This window comes from Lasioglossum baleicum, chromosome 4, assembly GCF_051020765.1.
Source record: "Lasioglossum baleicum chromosome 4, iyLasBale1, whole genome shotgun sequence".
NCBI lineage: Eukaryota > Metazoa > Arthropoda > Insecta > Hymenoptera > Halictidae > Lasioglossum > Lasioglossum baleicum.
The window spans coordinates 15,210,171-15,235,817 of NC_134932.1; the positions used below are offsets into that span (position 1 = coordinate 15,210,171).

Below are 25,647 nucleotides of genomic sequence, written 5' to 3' on the forward strand. Positions count from 1 at the left end.
ATTAAAGAGACGTGTTATTGATTCCACTTAAATTGCCGGAAACCTCGGTGATTTTGTAATGAGGAAACTGCCTGTAGCTGTGTGTGCGTGTATGTTGGAGAATCGCGTGTCCCAAGATTATCGGCTCTAACGATCCATCCAGCCAGAATCATGGGTCGTGGGTTTTTTCCCCTCCGCTCGCTCAGCCGACTCGACCCCCCACTCTAACGCACCGTCGTCGCCACGTTGCTTCTACTGCGCACGCGCTGCACACGAACGTATCTCTATCAGAGTATCTCGGCCGTGATTTCGGCAGAGTCGGCGACAGGCGACAGTCGGCGACGACGGTGCGTCAGAGTGGGGGGTCGAGTCGGCAGAGCGAGCGGAGGGGAAAAAACCCACGACCCATGATTCTGGCATCACTGATCCAGCGTCTCTCACCTGAAACAGTCGTTTCCAGTCGTTTCTTTACCGCCGTGGATCGCGCACGCGTTCCTCTCTTCTCACATAAGGACGAAAAGCGTTTTACCTGTTCGGTTAAAAAAGGACAATTATCAAATTCTTCTAATTGTAGGTAGACAATTTCTATTCAATTAATTTATAATTGTCATTGATTTAAATTTGATAGTTACTCTGTTTTGAAATTGCCTTTAATTCATGAAAACGATTTTTCTATTATTCTAATCCAGTTTGTCTTTTATCTTTTCTTATATAACGACACTGTTAACAGATGAATTACATTTTTGCTTAATCAACGCATTTATAAATTATCTCAAAACATGAACATTTGCTGTAATGTATAAAGTATTTATTATAATTTTCCCGAAGTAATTTTCATGAATAAAATATTAAATATATTATATTGCTATTTTTCATTATCGTGTATTCAAATTACTTTTAGAGACGTAAATTATTTTTAAAATCTGATGAATTTCTTTAGAAATTTGTTTTAACAAAGAGGAAAAATTAAAATTGATAGTTCAGATAATTTTGTCTACATTCAAGTTGTGACACTAACTTTTCTGAAATCTAGAGTCTAACGAAAACAATATTTTAAGTTATACTTGCCGCAACTGTCATACAATTAGTTCTACTACTATTTTAATATACGATTAGAGTCACTGCGTAATAAACAGTCCAGTTTAAACAATCCTATCCTCTCACCAATTATCACATGTCATCTTTCGATTGACGGCTGGAATAAACTGTGAAATCACTTACGTGAATAATCGTGACTCTTCATTCTTTATTGTCCACAAGCAATTATCAGATTGATGACTTTACACGATCCTGCAAGACGTAATTAGAGTGCAACATTTTTTGTGTACTCTGTGTGTGATCTTGGATAAATACACTTTTAGTAGTTCTAGTTCGAAGTATATTTTGTGGGAACAAACGTCTCATTTTTAATAATTTTATATTTTTTATAACCACAGGATTTTATCCTTCTTCAAATAGTATCTATAAAACACAAGATTGTTTTCACTGTCCAACTAATTTTAATTTTTCGCAGCTCATTGTTAGAACATATTCAATAGTTGTTAACATTAAATAAAACTTAGCGTGATTGGGAACTATGTATTTTAACACGAAAACTAAACATTTCTTCTGACCTAGAATATTTCCATTCTGTACGATTTTTTTTCATTTTATGCATATATTTTGTGCAATACTCAAATGTTTAATAATTTATTTGATATAAAATAATTTAGTAACGTAAAACAATTATTTTACATTACTGATACGGCAATATCTAGTGGTGTTCCAGCTGTGTTATGTCGAAAAGTATGTTTGTTCAGCGTTGCAAACAAATGCTTTTCAGATTTGCTGGCGATAGAATGACAAGACATCGAAGCTTGTTGTTGTCAGTGTTAGTGAGTTGCGCATGGTTCAGCAACTTGGTTGCATCCGAGAGCCACGCACCGACGGTGAAAATACAAAATGGAACTTTAGCAGGCCTGGTTATGAAAACCAGACACGGGAGAGAGTTCGCGGGCTTCCGGGGAATTCCGTATGCACTGCCACCACTTGGAACACTTAGATTCGAGGTAAGATTATCTCCATGCAGTTTCACATTAATTGAATACTACGTTTCAAGCAGGATACTGGTATACAGTGAATACAAAAAGTATTAGGTCGTTTCATAAGTTCGTGCCGCTTATTTGTTCTACTATTCAAATTAATATATGAAGCATACCTTTAAAGAGTTTACGAAAAAATGTAATCACTCTCTCGTTCTACAGCCTCTTCCCATCTTTTTGGTAAAGACATTATACCGTCACTGTAACATTTTTTTGATTTTTCATTAAAATATTGTTCAATGTCTGTTTTTATGACTTCGACGTTATCCAATTTTTTCCCGGCTAAAAAATGTTGCATTGCCCGGAATAGGTGGAATTCCGATGGAGCAATGTCTGGAGAATATGATGGGTGCAATAAAAGTTGCCAACCAAATCCACGAAATCTTTTTTGCAAGCAAAGATATGCACGTTGCTACGCGATCACGGCGGTTTCGTTCTGTGAGCTGGTGCGGCACTCGTACACAGCTTGTTACACCATTCACATTTTCTTTAAGTGTCTGTGGACAGATGATTTCGGGATATTTAATGATTCCGACATCTCTCGAACTGACAAACTTCGCCTTTCATCCACTAGATTACGAATTCTGTCCTCGTCTACTTCGGTTGGACGTCCAGAACGTGGTTGATCTTCAAGATCAAAATTTCTCTTACTAAATCAATCAAACCATTTTCCGCACGTACGGGGTGATAAAACACCTTCCCGTATAAACGGCACAAATATTGTTTGCGGCAACTGTTGCTGTATTTCTTTTGCGAAACTCATACAGCATAAGATGCCGGAAATCAATACGCGTCTCGCTCATGGTTTTTCACTATGTAAAAGACGAAATGCTTGCTGTTCACTAACTGTTTCTTTCGAATGCCTTCTATAGACTCTAATCCCTTCGGTCGCTTAGCGCCCTACGTTCATGCAACACACCGCGGAAAGAATAAACATCCGCGGCATGAACTTATGGGAAGACCAACTATTTTAACACTAAATATCTCGTTCTCGAAAAAATCGTGGGTATATATAAACTTCGTTAATCAAATAGTATAACCAATAAATAGCAGGTGAAAAACTGAAGACACATACCTTCTGAAAAATCGTACCGGTTCAAACGTCTGTAAAAACATTAAAAAATCTTGTTCGCGAGTCGAGCCACCACAGACTTGTAGACTGAAACTTCTCCTTTCGAACGAGACCTCGAAAATTGATGTGTGATCTTTTTTGGTCGATTTATTGAAATTTGAATGAGAGGTGTACTATCTTTACAAGAATATCAGGCACACCTTGAAGATCATGGTCAAACTTGTTCCTCGTCTGTGTCCCATAAAACAGTAGAGAAAAATCGTACATCAAGTTTCAAGGTCTCATTGTTAGGGGCCACTTTCCCCTTGATCAGTAAAAATTACTGCAATTCTCCTATTATTATCATTACCCGTATCAGCAGGATCTATCATTATACTTTTAACTGATCGAAATTTAATCATCTCATTTTTCGACCCTTCTGGAGGAGGAGACCCTATTTTATATCAACACTTATACTGATTCTTTGGTCACCCAGAAGTTTGTATTCTAATTTTACCAGGATTTGGCTTAATTTCACATATTATTTTCAATGAAAGAGGAAAAAAAGAAATTTTTGGAAATTTAGGAATAACTTATGCTATATTAGGTATTGGATTTTTAGGATTTATTGGTTGAGCACGCCATATATTTACTGTTGGATTACACGTAGATACTCGGGCATACTTTACATCAGCCACAATAATTATTGCAGTACCAACAGGAATTAAAATATTTAGATGACTTGCTACATATTGTGGATCAAAAATCCATTTAAATCCTTCTATTATCTGATGTCTTGGATATATTTTCCTATTTACCATAGGAGGATTAACAGGAATTATACTAGCAAATTCTTCAATCGACATCATACTCCATGATACTCATCATCTAATTGGACACTTACATTACGTATTATCTATAGGAGCAGTCTTTGCAATTATTGCTAGTCTTCAGTCTTGAAATCTGTGGTGGTTCAATGATGAACAAAAAGTAGCTATTCCATAAATACCTAACAATGTAATAAGATGTAATTGTGTAATAACACGAGCATTCATTACTGTAGTAATAGATCTAAACAATTTAATTCGAATTACAAATTTCTCTACCGTTCTTTCCAAATAAGGTATTGGAATGTGTATCCGCATTATGACGTAGTTACATTATTTATTCGATCCTTGTTAAAATCCATGCATGTACAATCTATTCGAAGTAAATTAAAGGCTTGAATTGTTACATGGTTAATGGGTGATATATAAAACAGTAAACGATTAGAACAAGTTAAGAATTTTGTAGTGTCGTTTTTAATGTAACAAAGTCATTAAGGGATGAAATCAATTTTTATTTTATTTCTGCTTCCGACAGTCAGTGTAGAATATTTTTATTTTGCATAAAGATACGCAGTCTAATTATAATTTGTCTAATTAAGTCTAATTAATGATTGCTGTATTATTTACAACCTATTAACCCGTAATTGAAATGCTAGGGTCGGTGCGGACCCCACCTAAAATGCTAATAATTATTTAATGTGTAATTATTAATAATATAATTGTTTGTGGATTTAGATGAAATTTTACTATCTCACTGCGTTTGTATCTTTACCATTTAGATATGAGAGAGAATCATTGCAATTTTTAAAGTAAATTTTGGAAGTCCACTTAAGGGTTAAATATATTAAGCGAGAGAATAACTTTTTATTTCACTCCAGTTTGTCGCAATTCAGTTAGAACATTTGTATCTTGCAAAAAATTGCGCTCCTTGCAACTGTTGTAGGACATTTTTATTAGTACAATTTAGACTGATACATGGACACGTCAAGTGAAATGAAAAATATTACTAGAAGTCAGATCTGATCAAAACAATAGAGTTCAGTCTAGGATCTCTAACAATAATTGTACAGGCTTTGCACACCAAATTCACCCTTTTGCAAGTCAAATACACCCTTTTGCAAATCAATTTCACCTTTTTGCAAATCACATTCGACCTTTTACAAATCAATTTCACCCATTAAGAATATTTAAAATTAATTATTTATTTATTTAGATTAAATTACGTATTTACTTAGATTAAATTATATATTTAATTGAGACACACGTGAACGGTGTCATTACTACGAGAGAAACGGAAGATTCAATATTCAATAAATCAGTAGCTTCAGTAAATATGTACATATGTAGTTTTATTTTTTTTTTAAATTTATTAATCAGAAAATGGTTACAATGAATACACAGGTTTTGCATTCCAAATTCACCCTTTTGCAAATCAATTTCAACCTTTCACAAATAAAATATCCAAACCAAAACACTTCGTGTAAAGGTTCACCAAGTTCCCCGGCCCATCCACTTCAGTGATATGAAGGATCGGATACGGATACGGCGCAGAAGGAGACGATTCTGCAGGAGACGAAGCAACGGCAGATTTAAAAAAATTCATAAGATTTTTGCTTGAGCACTTGGGAATCCGGATATAAATTTTTCTCATGCAAGTCAAAATACTAGGGCCAGCGCAGACGCCGAGTTCCCTAGGTTGTAAAGTTTGAATTAGGTAAGTGCAACAATCATTGGCCTCTGGGAATTGGTCTTTCCCGATATCACAGCCCTTATAGGCAAGAGGAACTTGATCCATCCATCATATCACAACTTTGATAGGCGAGAGGAACTTGGTCCATCCTTCATATCACTGAAGTGGATGGGCCGGGGAATTTGGTCAACTTTACACGAAGTGTTTTGATTTGGATATCATGTTATTTTTGTAAGAAATAGCCAGATATTCGGAGGATTCATAGACGGAAGTTAATTTGCAGAAAATAGCATGATGCATCTTACTTAAAACACGCACGTGGCTGTATCTCGGGAACGGTGCATCCTATCGCAAAAATGACGAAATTTTCGAAAGGCTTTAACCCAAAGCATATAGGGTATGCCCAACCACATAACGTATGTGGTCTTTTGATTTAAAGAAAAAAAATTTTTTTCGCGATTTTAGATTTTTCCTGTTGGTTTGGATATAAAAAACACCTGTGATTCCAAAATTTCAAGTTTCTAGCTTGTCTGGAGGTGGGTTAGAATTAACATGATCATCCTGTAGTATATTCCAAGAATTATGCGTTTTTGGGGTATTTTTATCTTAGGTTCCAGGCTAGGTAGAAAGTTGCTTTTTACATGAGAGTTAGTTGATGTTATATCTAGCTCAAATAAAAATTTTGGTTGACCTCGGTTACCGGGGAGAGCGGCAGTGGCGGTGGCAACATGGATAAAAAGCGCTAAACTATCGTACGAGAATAACTACTCGGCAGCTTAGAGGTGGCGGGAGGGGAACTTGATTCGCGCGCTGCCGCGCGCGTTGATTTTTAAGTATGTTTTTGCTAAAAAATCAAATGAAATGTAAATTAATTGTTGAGAAATACAAAATTTTATTTATTGCAAAGATGTACATCAAATACTTATTTAAAAGTAATTACCAATTCATGAACATGTAACGTATGAAAACTGTGTGTAGATATATGTATATTCATTGCAGCCATTTTCTGATCAATAAATTTGAAAAATGAAGGTACATACATATGTATGTATTTATTGAAGCGTATTGAGCATTATGTTTCCCTCGCAGTAATGACACCGTTCTCGTGTGTCTACAAATAAATATATAATTTGTGATCTAAATAAATAATTTATTTCTAATATTCCCAATAAGTGAAATTGATTTGCAAAAGGTTGAATTTGACTTGCAAGAGGGTGAATTTGGAGTGCAAAACCAATAAGAGGTTCGAAATTTTGTTTATTATTTATCTGATTAAAACAAAAAAGTCAGTCTAGGATCATTAACAATAATTGTAAGGGGATCGAAATTGCCTATGCACTTGTTCTGCTAATATTTTGAAAGATATTTAAAATGACTGTTACCTGTCAATGGAATGATATATTCTTCAGTTTTACTACAAAACAAAAAACCTGTTTTCGTTAATATATACCATGATGTAATATTATACTCTATTACGAAACTCTTAGAAATATGCACGTTAAAGTGCCTCGGTGACTTTTCATGCTCTCACATCGAAAAATTCCTTTTTTCCATTCGGATTCCTTTCAGATCACTTCGACCTACTAATTATCGACTATATTTGAAAAGTTGTTTGTAGTTCATATAGAATATGATTTCTGAATTATTTATGAATTCTACTTATTTACAAACGTTTCAATCCAGTCATGTCACGAGTCAAGCAATAGTAACTTTTTCAATCGCATAGTGTCACTTAAATATCTTGTGAAGCAGCCACAAGAATCCTAAGTTATATTATTAGACTGCAGGTTTTATACATATGTACATGTATGAGAGAAATGAGTAGGTGGAACAAAAAATAGAAAAAACATCAAATGAATTGAATATTTACATTATTCACAACTTATTAAAGAGAAAGAATTGACGCAGACAATTTTTATTTTACATAAAAGTCCGCAGTCTAGTGATTATACTAAAGATTATTCTAAAACATAATCAATAAAAAAAAATACGTAGCTCATGTAATTTTTATTATTTTTATTTCGAAAAAATCATACATGTACTTCGAACGCCAATAAATACGTGTGCAAAATTCCAATGCAAAAGGTTCAATAGTTTTACGGAAAAATACCTAAAAATGGATGAAAAAACGAGATCGGGAACCAGAATACTCCGTAAATATAAAAAATATTTTCAATTCATTTTTACACGTGGAATTAACAGATTCTATGTTGCGAAATATATTTGCTTTCAGCCACCGAAGCCATCAGCGCCATGGAACGGTGTTCGACTGGCCAAGGAAGATGCTAAAATATGCACTCAGAGAAACATCTACACACACGATGATGAAATTGTCGGCGATGAAGATTGTCTGTATTTGAATGTGTATACGCCGAAATTGCCAACTGAGAAAGATAAACTGAAAGGAGGCTATCCCGTTATGATCTGGCTGCACGGTTGCGGTTGGATTTGCGGAGCCGGTCATTCTGAATTCTATAGTCCGAAATTCTTGCTGGACCGCGATGTCATTCTTGTCACCGTGAACTACAGGTTCGGACATAAATTGATAACACTGTCCAACAAATTTCAACTATTTTTGACGTTTCGATTTTTACTATGCTATTCTTACAGAGTTCTTCCGCTGATTCCGATGCCGAAATTTGATTTTTTGAAAAAAACACAAATTTTTAAACTTTGAACAAATATTGTGATGTTACTATAAAAGCTTTTGAATTGTTCTTTACAGCAAAAGATTCTGTAGGCTTTCCCGAATACAGTGATATCCAATCCAATCCAATTAATACATTATGAATGTTTAAACATGTTTAAACAATCATTAAAAATGGTGACACACCACTTTTGCACCAATTTTTGAGGATATTTTTCAGTTTATCTTAAAACATAAGGGTCCAGCGTAAAATCGAACTACATATATCGATTGCAGTCGTAGGCCGAAAATCATGAAAAATTGCCATTTTCACCACTTTTGATCGTTTACAATTGATAAACCAATAAGCCAATTTCAATGAAATTTTCAGAACGTATATAATTTATACGACTTTACGAGACACATCTTTTAAATTTTCGTTATTGGCCCAGCTAAAAAAGTTTTAAAAATCAATTTTTATTATTGTTTTTCGCAATTTCGATCAAATGTATTTTTTCAACATATTTATTAGACGTCATTTACTAAACTAATTCTTCTAGCCTTACAAAGAAATTGAAGTCGTTTGGTCCATTCGTAAATAAGTCAATTATGTGCGTAACTGTATATGTATTACTTTTGGCTTACTCGAATTATTATTAAAGACAGAGTAATTCTTAAGTGGTTTCTGTTTATTAACAGAAAAAAGTTTATTTTGCATACAAGAATCCGCAGTCTAATTATATTATAATTGTCTAATTATATCAATATTGCAGACTTGGACCATTAGGATTTTTAAGTATGGAGGATACAGTGTTACCTGGAAACAATGGAATGAAGGATCAAGTGCAGTCCATCCGATGGGTACACGAAAATATAGCTGTGTTTGGTGGGGATCCAAACCGGGTAACTATCTTCGGGGAAAGCGCTGGAGGCGCCAGCGTTCATTACCACATGATGAGTAGCTTGACAAGAGGTCAGTAATTTTTTTTTATGTGAATATGTATGCAGCTTAATGTTTCCACGAACATTCTCTCGAAAACTGTCGGCGATCATTTTCATGCAGACTCCAAAATAAAAATTTAGGAGAATGGAACGCAATTAACCCCTTGCCGTTTAATTTTCTCTATAGTTACAGTGATTAAATTGTCTTCATCCACAAAAATGTCGTAGAAGAGAAAAGAAAATAGACATTTTCTGTATAGCTACATTCATTTTGATACTTAACACGTTCCGTGCCGAAACTTTCCGTTCAGGCCGATTGGAATTCTCATTGAAAAACGAAGAAATTTTTAGAGTACCTTAAGTAGAGGCACCGTAAGACTGTAGAATATTCCGACCAAAAGAATGAGGCATTATAAAAAATGCACTACATAACAAAGCAAATGGTCTAAATGAAAAATCGAACGTGTTAAACATTGATTACAAACGAATCAAATTTTCTTTCGTTTAAAAAGAAACGCGTAACATTCATATTTGTTAGACTTTGTTTAAAATCTTTAAATCTTCATGACGAGTGTGACTTGTTAAAATACGGAGACAGCGGATTATATGCATTTATGACAAAAATCAGTATGTGTAATTTCAAACAGTAACAATAGTAGAAGAATTTGAAAATTCTGTTGTATTATTTCCAATTTATATGAAACACATTAAGAATGAAAATAAATTTCTATTTGATTCCGGTTTGTGTGTTGCAATTCAAGACGAAAATTTTCATTTCGCATGAACATCCGCTGTCTAGTTATTGCTATAAAGTTAGTACGATGACATAAAAATATTTAAATAATAACGAATAAATTTTCTTGATGATAAAACTACAAAGACACACATAATTTGTTTCGCTATCAGTGGACCTATGTTATTAGCAAAATTAAAATTTTAACGTCTTGTTATATATTCCATTATTTAGCAAGATATTCGAAATTATTATTAGTTGTTACTTAATCTCTAGGGTTCAAAGAATGGATCCAGATGTTCGAATTAAAAATATCACTGATTGTGAGATCATGAATAATGAACTCCAATACCTCAAAATATAATTAATATTGGAACGATGGCAGATGTGAATCTGCATGATATGGAAATTATTATATTATCTACTGTGGATAAAGTGTACAAATTAACATTAGAATGACATTTTAATACAATACACGTTCGAATTAAGGTGCAGTTCTCAAGAAAATTGAACTCTAATACGTGTATTGCATATACAATACATGTAAATTATAAATATGCATATGGGATTATTTTCAGAATTTGCAAAACAAACAGTGCAAAAAACGTGGCACTAATTTGCAAAATGACGCGTATAACAGAATCACATTATCGATAACAATATTTCCATCGTAACGTGCATTACGAAATAAAGTTTCGTAACACTTCCATTAATTACGTCTATGATAGAAATAAATTATCAGCTACATCAGGTTTCCCACAAACGCTCATATTGAATTCAAAATTAATGTTCCCAGGAAAATCGCGCAATCAGGAAAACTACGGTCGATCGCGTTCAAGGTCACGAAATGACACTTCGCAAAATGAAACTACACGAAAAAAGGAAAAAGTTCCAGATTGCGTGTCATTCGCAGAATGCTGTTAATTCGCAATTTTTGCATAATGTATATTGACTTGGATAATCTGTGAAAAATATAGGTCTTTTCCAACGCGCCATTTCACAAAGTGGCAACGGTTACTGTCCATGGGCTGTGTCCAGACCAGGTGCAGCGAAGAAGAATGCCATCAAACTGGCTGATCTTTTGGGTTGCTCTTCGAAAGACACGAAGCAGATGATCGCTTGCCTGCGAAAGATAAACGTCCGGGACATTATCGCGACGGATCGTGCTTTCCAGGTAAGTGCATCGAAAACATGAGTATTTTATTTTTCGTGAAGACATCTTCGACCCGCCAGGCGTTGCGCAGCAACAGTGGCGATTTTGATTTGTTAGTCTATAAGTACAACTTGTTTTATTTTTTTATAGCTTTCATAATCCGAGATAATGGACTTAATCTTGTGATTTTACCGAGTTTGATCAAATTTTTCTGAACACTGCGAAACTATTTGAAGTTTGGCAACAAATGGAATTAAAATTATACTTTACTTCTCTTATTATAGGACATATTATTACATTTTCAATAACGTATGAACATTGCGCGTTGATACCACCTTACTATTTTAACAGATGCAATTTTTTGTTAAGTTTTTATCAGTATGATAGTTTGCACAGCGTGTTACGAAGATGGACATTCTTAATAACTTTTTCACAGACGTCGAATTAATCTTATTAATGAGCGTACGAGACGACAGACGTTCATTCGATATTTTCTAATCTACTTATCATTAATCCGGTTATTATGGATAGAACGAATTTAAATTGGCAAGATTCTACTTATGCAAGTACAACGCGTCAAGCCTTGGCATTGAAATCGAACGTGCTCGCAGACGACAACGTTCGTAAAATGATCCATATTACATAAGTTTATCTTCAAATCTGGAACGAATCATAAGAAAATCGTGTCGGTAATATGGGGTTTCGTAACTGATAATTGCAATTGTAAGCGATATGCTTCGTAAGTCTACGTCCCACGTTATCGAACGTAAATTTATACTCGTGTTTGAACCGACCTTGCGGCAACACCTTGATCTTGGATGTTGTAAACGATGACTGGATCTCTTAAACCTTGAATAATTTAAACAAAAATAAATCAGTCCATCCGGCTGGTTAACTTGTTTGAATGTTGCAAACGAAGGAGACACGTAATTAATGATACTGCGGTGATATTTACATGATTACTAGTACACAAATGATGTTACATGTTTGTATTTTTTGTGTAAACTCGAGAAACCATAGTTTTTTGTTCATTTATTTATATACTTTGATAACAATGTGCGCACGTTAGAAGAGGATAATCTATTATAATTCATCCGAGACAGAGGAATTATTACAATTATTACGATACGATTGAATCATTAGAAATGTTGAATTATTTTTCAACAGTTGCAATTATTTATTTACCACTTTAAAATATGGGGACGCATTATTCGTATTGGATTTGTATTGAATTTTACTTCTTTATTATGAATACACAACGGATTTTTATGCAAAAGAAAAATTGTCTACCTGAATTGCAACAAACTGGAGTAAAATGGAAATTTATTTTCTTTCTTAATTAGGTTGGAACGCGATATAGCAATGTTTTAAAATTCTTTTACAGTTTTTACTATTTTAAATTACACCTACTCATTTTTATCATAAAATATGCATAAAATCTGCCGCTTAATTACGAATATAAATACAGTTGATTGATTTTATAGGACATTTCGTGACGCTCCAACGAATTGATTTCGCAATTTGAATTTTTATCTGGCGCCTACTCGAGTGTCAAAATAATGCTTGGCATTTAAGTGATATTGGTTGCAACTTGTGGAAAAACCAGTTTGGTGCATTCGCAACTACATACATTACGTACATGCATCAGGAAAATATGCATGTATGCTTTGAAGTTTAAGTCTAACCAGAAAAATTGATAATCATCGAACAAGTACGGTTCTCAGTCAAGACACTATCAATGACACGAATTAGTCATACCAATAATGATTTCGCTTTCGCATATTCATTATGTTTACTTAATATCATTTATCTTCATCATCAACGTCAATTATCTGGACCTCGATTATCCGAACCAGTGAATCAGAGATCTCGAAAAGACAGTCTTCGATGGCTCGAAAAAATATTAATAATTACTTTAACAAATAAGTTTTGTTAACATTAATTGTATATTTATAATTACTATTTATAGTAATAGAACTAAGAGCTGGATCTATCATTCATTACAAATTAAATAGCAGTGTTTGTCAGAAATATTAATCGAATGTGCTCAGCAATAAGATAACGTGCGTTCAAGTGCAGCAAAAGGATTACTGCTAATTATCATTCGTAGAAACATAAATATACCAATCTATTATAAACCTAGATAGAACTTGTGCTGGAAGATAGTTGTGGTTTCGCGGCAGGGAAGTGTGTTGGTACGGTTGGAAGTGAAAGCGTACACAAAACGAGCAATAAATCACCTTCATTGTCCTTCAAGGTGTAGCTTTGCATTCATTTTTTTTACGGTGATTGAAACGAAACATTAACCACGCTAACGACCATTAAGCTACCGAAAGATTTACTGTTTCCTCCGAAAAATTTAGAATTAAAACAAGAAAGAAGTTTAACCCTCGTATGTTGTAAATGAGGGAGAACATTTTTATTTTGCATAAAAGTTTTAACAAATTCATCCCTAATTATCGAATTAATAAGTCTCACTATGCAGATGCATGCATTATTTGGCGACACAAATATTTCAAATACTATTTAATATTTTAGATTTTATATTGCTTAAGAAAAATAGTATTTTATATAAGATATACAATTTTGAAAATAAAATACTTCTATTTCAACAATTTGATCCACAAAATAAAATATTTCTATTTTAACAATCTGAAACACGAAATGAAATATTGGGTTGGTAAATAAGTTCGTTCGGTTTTTGTGATTTATTCCACTTCAAAAACCGGACGAACTTATTTGCCAATCCAATATTTTGCTTTTTGCATTATTATTATTATATAATACTCTGAGAAACCGCATAAACATATAGTCTATCTTATCGTCAAGAAACGATTTACACTCGTAAATGTTTTGAATTCGAACCATTATTTTCAGCAATAATATTTAACATTGAAGTTAAAAATAAAGAGAGAGAGAAACAAAATACAAGTATTTTCAACATTTTTCAAATAAAACACTATTTTCGAAGAAAGTTATTGCCTGAAATAAATTATTTTATTTTCAAAAATTACTGCATCGAATAAAATATTTTATTTTCAAAGTTGTACGCATACTTTCACAAATAAATAGGATTATTTATTATTTACTATTTAAAATACTATTTTCCCCAGCTCTGTCACTATGTTTGATATTAAATGAAACTAATGTGTTGGTTTGATTTCAATTTTCCTAATGTTTGTCAGGTATTTGGTTACTGCCCCATGATACCCTTTAGACCGGTAGTTGAACCTAAACATCCAGGTGCTTTTCTGACGGAAGATCCTGCAATCTCATCGCGGAATGGTCGCATGATGGACATACCATGGATGACAGGAGTTACGTCTGAAGAAGGATCGATTATTGCACCAGGTAGTAAATAGTAAATACCATTATACGTATATGTATTTAATGTATCACCTCATAATACATTCATTTTTAATTAAAGTCTTCTTGTTTAGAGCAGCGATTATTGAATGATTTTTTGGAGTGAAGGTAAATGAACTGTTAGACCGAATTCAATTTTCTGTCTTTGTTTCTTCTGTGGGATATAAGATAACATGGTTTCAATGTTTACATTACTTACGTCGTAGTTGTTTGACAATAGAGTTTGAAGATTGAAACATATTTCAATCAACAAACACAATCACAAACACGAGAAACACTTTTATTGAATTTAGTACGGAAGGGTTATTTATGTACATGTAATGTTCGAAGGTCAATTTGGAAAGCGTATAAAACGACTAGCTACTTTGGATGTAACTTCATTAGGCTGTAGTGAATGAAGTTTTAACATGTTGCACGATAAATATATCTAAAACAAAAGAAAATTTAAAGTTTTCGAAGAATTGAGCCACCCAAAGTATCTTTTTAATTCTCAACTGTTGGGATGAGGTCTCCGAGTCTCTTTAAAATTTTTCAAATTATTGATAATTTGATTATATTTGTTATAAGTGTGTGACGTGTTAACGGTGCAACTTATTTTGATGTACCAGCTAAATTGATCTGTATACTTGATATTGAAGAAAATGTGAAAATACTGTAAAACGAAAAGAAAATCGAGAACGATTATATAGGTTCCATAATTTTTATAATTAATTAGACTGCAAATCTTTATGCATTTATGGCTTCTGAATGTTTTGAAAAAATGCTAGAATACAAAATTCCACAGAATTTAGTACAATTTCTATTTATTTCAGAACCATAAAGACTGCTGTCACTGAAAATAAGATTTCGTATGATTCCACTTTCTTAAAAGCCTACAAAAATTGAAAATTGCATAAACAACTGCAGTCTATTTATAATTCTGATATGGAATATATTATGTCTCGATTATATAATATGATTATTCGTCCAGTTGCAATTAATAAATACATTTTATTGTTCTTTAAATGTAAATAAATTGTATGAAGGTAAATGTATGTAAATTGAATTTCATTAGGACTATATGCACGCAACAATGGAGCATTAGTGAAGAAATTAAACGACGATTTCCTAAATATTGCTCCAATAACACTGTTGTTCGGACAATCATGTCCTACAAAGGAGATGAAGCGGGTCGCCACCGAAATTCGAGAATTTTATTTCCGCGATAAACCAATCGACAATTCCACCAGATTTAATCTCATCGATGTAAGTATATCTGATCGTAACGCTTAACGATTCCGTTATAACGGTTCTCACTGTAGATCATTGTCTCGATTGAAGTTTATGATGATAAACACTTCTTCTTATTTTACGTACAGTGAGCCACGAAAGTATTCGAACGCCCTATAAAACAGAACAACTTTTTATAATTGTACCAAACGACCTGATTTTTTGTAATCAATTAGAAGCATTGGTTTATGAAATGATATGCAGAAAGATTTTCCAAAAATAATAATTTACAAGGTTACATGCAAAAATAAAAAAGGCATTTTTTAAAACTTTTTTATTTGGGCCCTTAATGAAAATGTAAAATATATATTTTGTAGATCTATGTTAGTTATACACATGCTGAAAACTTAATCGAAATCGGTTTACTTTTCATAAACCAATGCTTCTAATTGATTATAAAACAATCAGGTCGTTTGGTACAATTATAAAAAAGTTATTCTGTTTTAAAGGACGTTCGAACACTTTCGTGGCTCACTGTATAACGATCGAGACATGATCAAGTGCACGCGTACCCGGCGAAAATTCAAAGACGATTTTCTCGAAAACAAAGCCTCACATGATAAAATTTTATTCTATATTTTCTACTTACTTTTTCATGTAGTACTTATGTACTTATAATGTACTTATTTTTCCCCTTTTCGCTTGTATAAGAATTTTCAATTCAATTTTCTATTACGAAAAAACTATTTTTGTAGATGTACAGCGATGCTTGGTTCACCCACGCTGCTGACAGTTCAGTACACGACTATCTTGAGAAACAGTCTTCCCCTGTTTACTACTACTATATGGCTTATCGAGGAAGTGCATCGTTCAGTATTATATTTGGTGATCCGGACAGCGATTATGGAGTATGCCACGCCGATGAACTACAATATTTATTCCCTGTTGGAGAACAATTGTTTAAAGACATACCGCTCAGCGATAAGGATAACAAAATGATTGACACGATTACAAACCTCTGGGTCAACTTTGCAACTACTGGGTATGCATTCTAAACAATCGATAATCTTCTGTAGTAGTCTTTCATGGGAAAGTTCCGCGTTTGTCAGGAATCGTAATAAAACACACTTAGGGGGGCTGGACTCGCGTTTCTAGGATTGCAAGAGAGATGGATGCGCCTTCTCATTTGGGGTTTTTTTAGTAGTCAAAAGTGCTGGGTAAAAGATCAATCAAGCGCGCAAGCTTCCCAAAGTGGTCTACTTTTGCGTTTACGAGGCATAATTTGAATTATTTGGAAATAAATTCTATTGTGCTATGATATCACAATATACATAATAATAATAATTACAAGTGACAAAATTGTTCTAAATATTTTTCTTACTAACTTATTACTAGTATTAACTTATTACTTATTAATAGACTACGTTATTTAGAGAAAAATGAAGTGTCCGGATACTTTTGAGCGGTAGTGTAGCTATTTTTATAAAGCTGCGACAGCTACATGCTGCTGAATAATGCGAATTACGCTTCGAAAACGCAAAAGTAGGGCACTGTGGGAAGATTACGCGCTAGATTGACCTTTTATATAGCCCTTTTGAGGTAATGAAAAAATGTTCAGTAATGAAAAAGCCCATCGCATGCATTATCGAGAAATGAGAAGGCGCATCCCGCACCCTTGCAATCCTGGAAACGAGTTTACCCCCTTAGAAATAAAACGTGACGACACTTCTTCTTTTATCATTGTTATCTTTCATTTTATATGAAGTACTTGTCTTCTCACTATCTGACCTTCAATGTACAAGAGAACATCTTCAAAACAAATATTATACTTAAAAATAAACGTTCTCTCTAGCAAAATTAAACATTCTCAAACGTTGAATCTTTAAAATTTTCGAGTCTTCGAACGTTTCAGAAGCACCATAAATTCATAGTTAGGCTGCGGCTTTTATGCTTTTATGACAAAACGGAGTACATCTAATGCAAAACGATAAAACCGTTTAAGGAATTTTAAAATATTGTTGCATTATATTTTTGGAACCTGTACCTCGCAATTAATGCAAATCATTTGTACTACAAACATGTTTCTAATTTAAAATCGAGTCACTATTAATATTTTTAAGCATGAGCAATTTGTCAGTTTTGTATTCCTTAATTATTTTTTTCAGCAACCCAACACCGGAAGTGTCGAAAGACGTACCTATTAAATGGAAACCAGTGAGAACGGATGCCCTTGAATATCTTCGTATAGGACAGGATCAAGTTGAGATGTCGATGAACCTTAATCAAGACAGAATGAACTTTTGGAAAAGTTTGCCGATACGGCCTGATCTTATCGACAGCGATAAACAGACACAGCGAAAAGACGAGCTGTAAAAATGACTTAGGAACTGTTTTTATGACTAAACGCGTCTCGCGAATCGTAAAATAGAATCGATAACCGGTGCTAGACGATATAAATCACATCCTCGGTCTCGGCCGCTTGACATTCCCAGGTTTAAATTTTCAGAAATTAGTCGCCGTTTACACGACCGCATTGAAACTATCTGGCAAGGTTTACTATGAACAATGAGCACGTGTTAAGCGTGTTTTCCTGTTACACCATCGTATTTCTACGAATTGCGTGTAATACGAGGATAAATATTTTATTCTAATCCTATCCGTGTCTTGAAAACTGTGCAGTAGACAATTATTTTCTAAGTTAAAATAGGATTTTAAGCAAAACCCATCGACTGCTATGCCCTTAAATGGCACATAAGGGGTGTTACACCTTTTTAATTACTCTGAACCATAATTTCGAAACTATTAAAGACATTATGTCTAATATCATTTATTTTCTATGCAAACTCAGTGTTCGATATTCTGCAAGGCTCTCTTCCCAAAATGATGTTATAATTACATTGTGTAATATATTATTTAATCAGCTACAATATTTTTAAAAGCAATAATTGAAAATGTAATAATACAACCAAATATTGAAAATACTATTTTTGTACATTGATGTGTTATGATTTGAAATTGTTTAATATTGAATTATCGTGTGCTACATTAAAAGTAATATTTTTATTAATTACATCAATTACACACGCATCAGTATATCTGTATTACGCAGTCGTTTGGGCTCGAACCTGAACTTAACGCTGTCGCCTGAGTTTACAGACTTCTTATTTGTTTTGTGCAATAATCTTTTTTTTTATTCAATAATATTCTTGCAACGAACTTTTCGATCAATGGTATTGTGACAATAGTACTGTCAAGTCGTGAACGTTTGTTGTTACTTCCGGCTGTGAGGGAGTTATAATTGAGAAATAATCCGTCGAATATATCAATTTCGAAATAGTGTATGTATTATAGAAGTAACCCATTTGTTAGCAAATGTCATCAACAATGTTGTTCGATTAAAAAATAAGCAACGTCATTTCAACTGATTGTAATAGCATAATATCATGTACAGAGAAATAAACAAGTTTATCTTTTTTTCACTTTTTTCTTCTTACTATTGGTTTTTCCTTTTTTTTCTTTTTTTGTTGATGCTTTAACGGCCATAGACGGAGGAATCACCACCGATCGATTTCTCGGCACCGGTGGTGCCAACGCGGTGCACACTAACGAGTAATCTTTAGTCTGACATGTTTCGAATATTTCGAACTTGCGGTGTAACCAACCCATGTATTTGTACGGGATTTCCGAATAAATTTCGAATCCCAGTCTTTCCACTGTAAACGCCAGGAGAGATTAGTGATAACTTACACAGCTGCACTACGAAATTCATAAAACCGGTTACCTTTCACTTTATGGACGATGAAGACATACCAATCGTTTGTGCAGCATCGCAAGAGAACTCCCCAACGCATCCGGAGTTGATTTTGGTCGCTCGACTAACACAGGAACGCACCAACGCAGTGCCGATGCCTTCTTTCTGCTTCGTGGGATTCACGCATAAAACGTCGATGTGAATCAGTCTCTCTGCATCCACCATTTCGTAAAATTGCGCCTCCGTAATAGCGTAATACTTTAACTCTGCGATTTGATGAAGCGCGTCCGCTTGGTTTGGCTGCTCAATGAACATTCCAATTTCAATACTAGGAAATCGACATTATTTTCGCACTTTCGCTTAACACTATTGTTCGCTACCGAAAACATACTGTTTCACGAGCGAGACACTCGGTGCCCAACTACCAATAAGCATTATTTAAAATCCTCGACGAAATTTGCTGTTGAATCTATTGGGTTGGAAAGAAAATTCGCAGCGTTTCCAAATTAAGAATCGCAGATAAAACCGTGGAGCCTAAAAGAAATAAATTGGAAAGTGGCGGTGTGCCCCACGCCAAAAAAACCATGATCCGAAGGTCATACAAAAAAGTTTATTTAATAAAACAGATGCCCCTACTTATTTTAAACTAAACAAAGGAAAAACCATCAAGATTCATGATTGGAGTCCTGAGATATTTAATTTTATGTAAACTCAAAAAATGATGGTTTTTTGCAATTATCTGGATATTAAGGCCAAAACAAAAAAAGTGATAGGGGTAAAAGTTGTTCCATTTGGGGTCCTCTACAGCTGGTTAACGTTTGGCCGTTTAAAAACGGATGACCCTGTATAAGTTATATGTATACATGTGCAAAGTTTCATCGAAATCGATCAAGGTTGTTCCGAAATATGATTCATTGAAAATAGCATAAATGGTAAGAACCTGCGATTTAAATGAATCGCAAACGCTATAAAATTGATTTAGAATTGGTCCAATGGACTTGAATATTTTTAAGATGTTAGACCGACTAGTCGGCACAACTGTTGAAATTATTTAATTCAACAAGTGGGGGGCTAAGTTGTAGGAGGGGATTTTATCACTGCTCGGCCAGCTATCATCCGAAATACGGCGAAAGCCAGTCCTGAGCCATCATCTTATATCAGAATAAAACTGTGTTAGTGAAATATTGGCGTGGTATTTTTCACCTTGAATTTAAGTTCTGTTTGGTTTCTGTCGAGATGTGACGCGATAAGTACGCCTACAATTTCTTGACTCCCATCTTGAAGGGCACAGAAGCTGAACATTTCATGCATTTTGCCTAAAATTATTGTCAAACAAGTCCTGATAGATGCAACGTCCTCAAACAAGTGAACAGCTTTGCACATTGGTTCCGTGTAGCAAAAATTATCCTAAAACATGTGAAGGTGTTCACTATAGGGTGGCTCTTATTATTTACACTTCTCAAAAATTGTTATCAATTTTGTTTTACGGTACTCCCCAGGGTTGTTCCAAATAATTCAAGAAAAATCTGTGCAAAGTTTGAGCACCCAGGGATTACGTCTCGTAAACGTAAAAATAGGACTTTTTAAGGAAATTGCGGTCTACTAGAATGATCTTTTATATAGATCTTTTATCCATCTTTGCATTATCAAGAAATGAGAAGGCGCATCCTGCACCCTCTTGCAATCCTGGAAACGAATCTACCCCTTAAATAATAAAATAATTAATTTAATGTTCATGAAATCTGTAATGTTTGTTTTACGAAGAAAGTAATTCGACATAAAAGACGCAGTCTGTCCAGGTCTGCAGGTTTTGTCTAATATATTTTTCAAGAGAAAAAGAATTTAGAAGATATTAGAGAAAAACGATGTTATGAGCATTAAATTAATTATTTTAATGTTTAAGGGCCTTGAGGCACTTTATTCCGTCATCCTAGGGTGCTCAAACATTACACAGATTTTTTGTAATTATTTGGAACACCCCTGGGGGGTGCCGTAAAAGCAATTCAAAAGTCGAAAATAAGAGCCACCTAGTGTTCACCTAAGACCTAAAGGAAAGAATACTCTTGAAGAAACCGACATTATTAAACTGCGGATTTCATACGAAATTGATTTCCATTCTTAATAGGTTTAATAGGCTAAAAATAATATAAGAATAGTTCTAAATTTAGTTAATACTTTCACTGTTTCATATTTTTCCTATCCATTGGTGTCACCGTGTCACAGTCATAAATCCATAAAGTCCGCAGTTTAATGACAGTGTTTGAATCTTCAAAAAAAATCACGTCAAATGACAATACATTAATATATTAGATGATTGCATAAGTTCTTGCCCGAGTTGAAAATAGAATTCAATGGTTAAATTTTAAAGAATACAACTTTATTAATCAATTATACATATAGTCACCATTCTTCTCTAATTGTAGAAAATTTAACCATTTTTTAATTTTAATTTAACCAAATCTTTAAAATTTAACCATTGAGTTTTATTTTCAAATCAGGCATGAACTTATGCAATCATCTGATATTAAGAATTAAATGCGTAATAGGTAGACATAGGTAGACAACATGTTTACATATAAAAAGTCAATATTATGAAAATATTTATATAACGTTCTGATACTTTATGTCTGTCTTGGAAGACGCTGTGCTCGTTTAGCTTCGATTGTTTCAGGATGGTAGAAAACTTAGAACTCATCCGTTGATTAGGAGAATTAACACGATTATGCAGTCCAACAGAACGAACGTACAGTAAAGTCGCGATCTAGCTCCCTGAGGATCTCCCAGGATCTCCACGATTACTGTCCCTTCGCCTACCCCTTCCACTGGGGGTATCTCCGCGAGGGGCCAAGAAGCTCAAGCTGCCTCAAGCAGCGAGTAGTATCGGTCGGCGACCGCAGCGAGCCGTGTTTACATGCTGTTCTTTTCTAATTGTAAGTTCGGCATCCTTTATACTTTTGGCGCGGTCCGGTCAGCGCGATCGACGTAGTCATAAAAATATAGTTTCCTTACACGATCTCTGACTCTGCCCGGAACAGGAGATGGGTGCTAGATCACGACTTTACTGTATTATCAATTAGGTGTCTTTTATAGATTATGTAGACTGTACTTCGAGCAGTAATGTACTAGCACAAAGCGTAATGCTTGCATGAATCTGTCCAGACGAAGATCGATGATTCGGTAACCGCTTGATTTTCTTTCCCACACTATAGCTGCATCCAGAGAAATTGGGATTCCTTGCAACGGTGCAGCTTCCGTTGTTTCGACAGGATCCTGCGCGTTGATGGAGCTACTCGCGACAATCGCACTACTCATTTTGCGTGACAGACGCATCTTCACTAATGTTTAGCACGAATATGTGAATAAATGCACTGGATATTTTGCTTCGGTGGTGCAAGTAAGGTTAACTATTTCGAACACTTCCAATATTGTAGAGGAACTGCAATTTATTTCCGGGGATATATTCACATGCTTCCATACTTTTGTTTCTAACTTTGCGTTCCAATCACGGCCGTCTCTACAGGCCGGAACTTTGAGTAATCTTTTTTTAGCAATTAGAAGAATTGATTTACCAAATAAAATGCAAAAAAGATTTTGAAAAAATTGCAATTGCTAAGAATTACATGAGAAAGTAAAAGAGGCACCACTATTTTATTAGAGCCAGTAATGAAAATTTAAAATATACGTTTCGTAGATGTATGTTAGTTATACACATTACACATGCTGAAAATTTCATCGAAATCGGTTGACGCAGAAAGAAACGACACTTTCTCTCTTCTCGATGCGTTGAATGTGAAAAAAACTTTAACGAGACAATTTTCTTTGTTATAAACAATTTTGCGGCAAGTTTCTCTAACAAATGTCCACCGATCCAGAGGCGTAGATTCACCCCTAGGACGGATGACCATTACTTTTTATACAACCTCCTGTACCTAAAAGGGAAAGGGAAATCGTTGCCGTATCTCATTCTGTATACATATTTATAATATGATATATTTGATTTTATTACTCATTCATTTTGACTTTATTTTTTCCATAATTCGCGTCGAGGGGTTAAAAGACTGAAGATAACCAACGATCGCAAAATCTTGAACTCCGAAGACAATACATAAGATATATCTGCGGTTACAATCTCTTTGCAACGTTATAAATCAAAGCATATTCAAGATACATCGTTCATACTATCAAAAAGAATATAACAAAGCTGTGAAGTAGTGATAAAATGGATGATGATCAAAAGGATGAGTTCAGCTTACAGGTTGAAGCACGAATGAAAGCACCTTTAGTATGGGACTCGTCATCCAGTTGTATAATCCAGGACCTGTTGGAGCCACAATATGACGAAGTTCTACGACTGATCAAAGTTTAGCTATGAAATAGGACAGTGCGCAACGCTGTACAATCTCCTGTCAATTTTATTAATCAGTTTTTATGGATCACGACACTTTCTCGATCTACAACATAGCTGAAAGCAACGTAATCAGATCTATATTTTTTTCAGCACCATTACTTTCGCGAGGAGCCCATGTGCAAAGCGTGCGCGTTGCTGCATGATCAACCATCCGTAAATGGCTACTTAGAGCTCGTGAGAACATGGATGCAGGACACAACGAGCTTGGTTGCTTGCAGCACGAAATCCGGTCGCGTGATAGGTGTCGCTATCACCAGAATAGATAGCCTCCCCGAAAAAACGGACGTGTACAACCGTGCACAAGTATGCATTTAATTCTACCTGGCTGCATTTAAGGGGACATTACACTTTCTCGGTCGAAAATTTTAATAATTTTTATGGGACTGATGAAGTAATGAAAAAAACATTTTACGAGTCCGTAATTTTTTTGACATATATCTTAAAGTCTTCAAATACAAGAAAACATTTTTGTATAATTTTGTAAATGATTTTTTATAGGGCTCTTTTTGCAACCTCATGGAAGTCATTGATCTGATGAACGTCTGAAAAAAAAGAATAATCCTTAGAAAAAGTATGACTATGGCCCCAGTATAGACTACGATTATTTTGTTCGAGCAAAAATTCACAAAATGGTGGACCTCCAAAGTTGGTGGTCTCAAACATAGCATTTTCTTCGTAAAACAAACGTTCAAAATTAAGGAAAAAATGAACCAATCTCATTTATTCTCGTCTATACTGGGGCTATAGTCATACTTTTTATAAGGATAATTCTTTTTTTTCAGACGTTCCAGTGAGCCGCAATCGTGCACGTCAGCAGATCAATGACTTCCATAAACTGCAAAAAAGAACCTATAAAAAATCATTTATAAAATTATATAAAAATTTGTTCTCGTATTTGAAGACTTAAGAGAGGGATCTTGCAGATCTCGCTGTGCCCCACAGTCGAAATCACTGCCACCTCCTGATGGACAACCATGTATAGAACCGTGTTTCAGCGATTGTAATGGCTATCATAGTTCAAGAAATGCTAACGCAGTTAAATAAGCGAATGCCATCATTTGGTTGACGTTTATGTTTTAAGACTGCAAGTATAATACAATACGATCAATTTTTTAGATTTTCGAAGGAACCAAATTCAACAATATTATGCATTTAATGAACACGTTGATTCTACAAACGGACCCATACGAGAAGTTTGGACAACCCGAGTATTTCCGCATCTATCTCATCTGTGTACATCCCTCATACCAAGAAAAAGATGTCGAAGTCGCACTGCTAGATGCGTGCGTGCAAGCAGCTAAGTCTCTAAACTTTTTGTCGATAGGAGGTATCTTCACTTCCGGTGCCAGCCAAACGAAAGCACGCTGTTCCGGCTTCACCCTTTTCTCTGAGATACGCTACAGTCGTTGGGTTGTCGAGGACCGTGTAGTTTTTAATGATCCAGGCAGGGGTAACTACTCGGCAGCTTTCATGGGTATGTCGATAACAATCGAAGATGAAGAGTCGCAACCGTCGCAAATTAACACAGTAACACCTTCCTCCGAGAGAGAAATCTCTGTTAAAAGTAGTGTAAGTGTCAATTCACAACCTGGGACGTTGAAATCCGTGGAAAGTAGCCTGTAGAACGATTCAAATGTATACATATGAATCAACGGTATTGTGAAATGTATAATGGAAACACCAGTTTATAAATAGTGTTCTAATCAATGAAAAATTATTGGTGGGTACACGTTGTTCTTACATTGATTTTTTTATTAATGACTTGTACTGTCAACATTGTTGCTAAGGTAGATGGAAAGAATTTTTTAATTAATAAAAGTATCAGCTCATT

At 34.5% G+C, this 25,647-nt stretch overlaps 2 protein-coding genes across 2 annotated transcripts; both read left to right on the forward strand.

The window, feature by feature from the left end:
• Window positions 1–390: 390 nt before the first annotated feature.
• Window positions 391–19,135, forward strand: LOC143207858 (carboxylic ester hydrolase-like). The gene is made up of 9 exons (XM_076421710.1): window positions 391–549; window positions 1,802–2,027; window positions 7,862–8,157; window positions 9,028–9,227; window positions 10,907–11,103; window positions 14,268–14,433; window positions 15,503–15,693; window positions 16,413–16,699; window positions 17,823–19,135. The coding sequence occupies exons 2-9, from the start codon at window positions 1,818–1,820 to the stop codon at window positions 18,028–18,030; spliced, it is 1,755 nt and encodes a 584-aa protein (XP_076277825.1). The 5' UTR covers window positions 391–549; window positions 1,802–1,817; the 3' UTR covers window positions 18,031–19,135.
• A 4,492-nt stretch (window positions 19,136–23,627) lies between these two features.
• LOC143208487 (uncharacterized) lies at window positions 23,628–25,439 on the forward strand. The gene is made up of 3 exons (XM_076422958.1): window positions 23,628–23,768; window positions 23,907–24,119; window positions 24,933–25,439. The coding sequence occupies exons 1-3, from the start codon at window positions 23,628–23,630 to the stop codon at window positions 25,437–25,439; spliced, it is 861 nt and encodes a 286-aa protein (XP_076279073.1).
• Window positions 25,440–25,647: the final 208 nt, after the last annotated feature.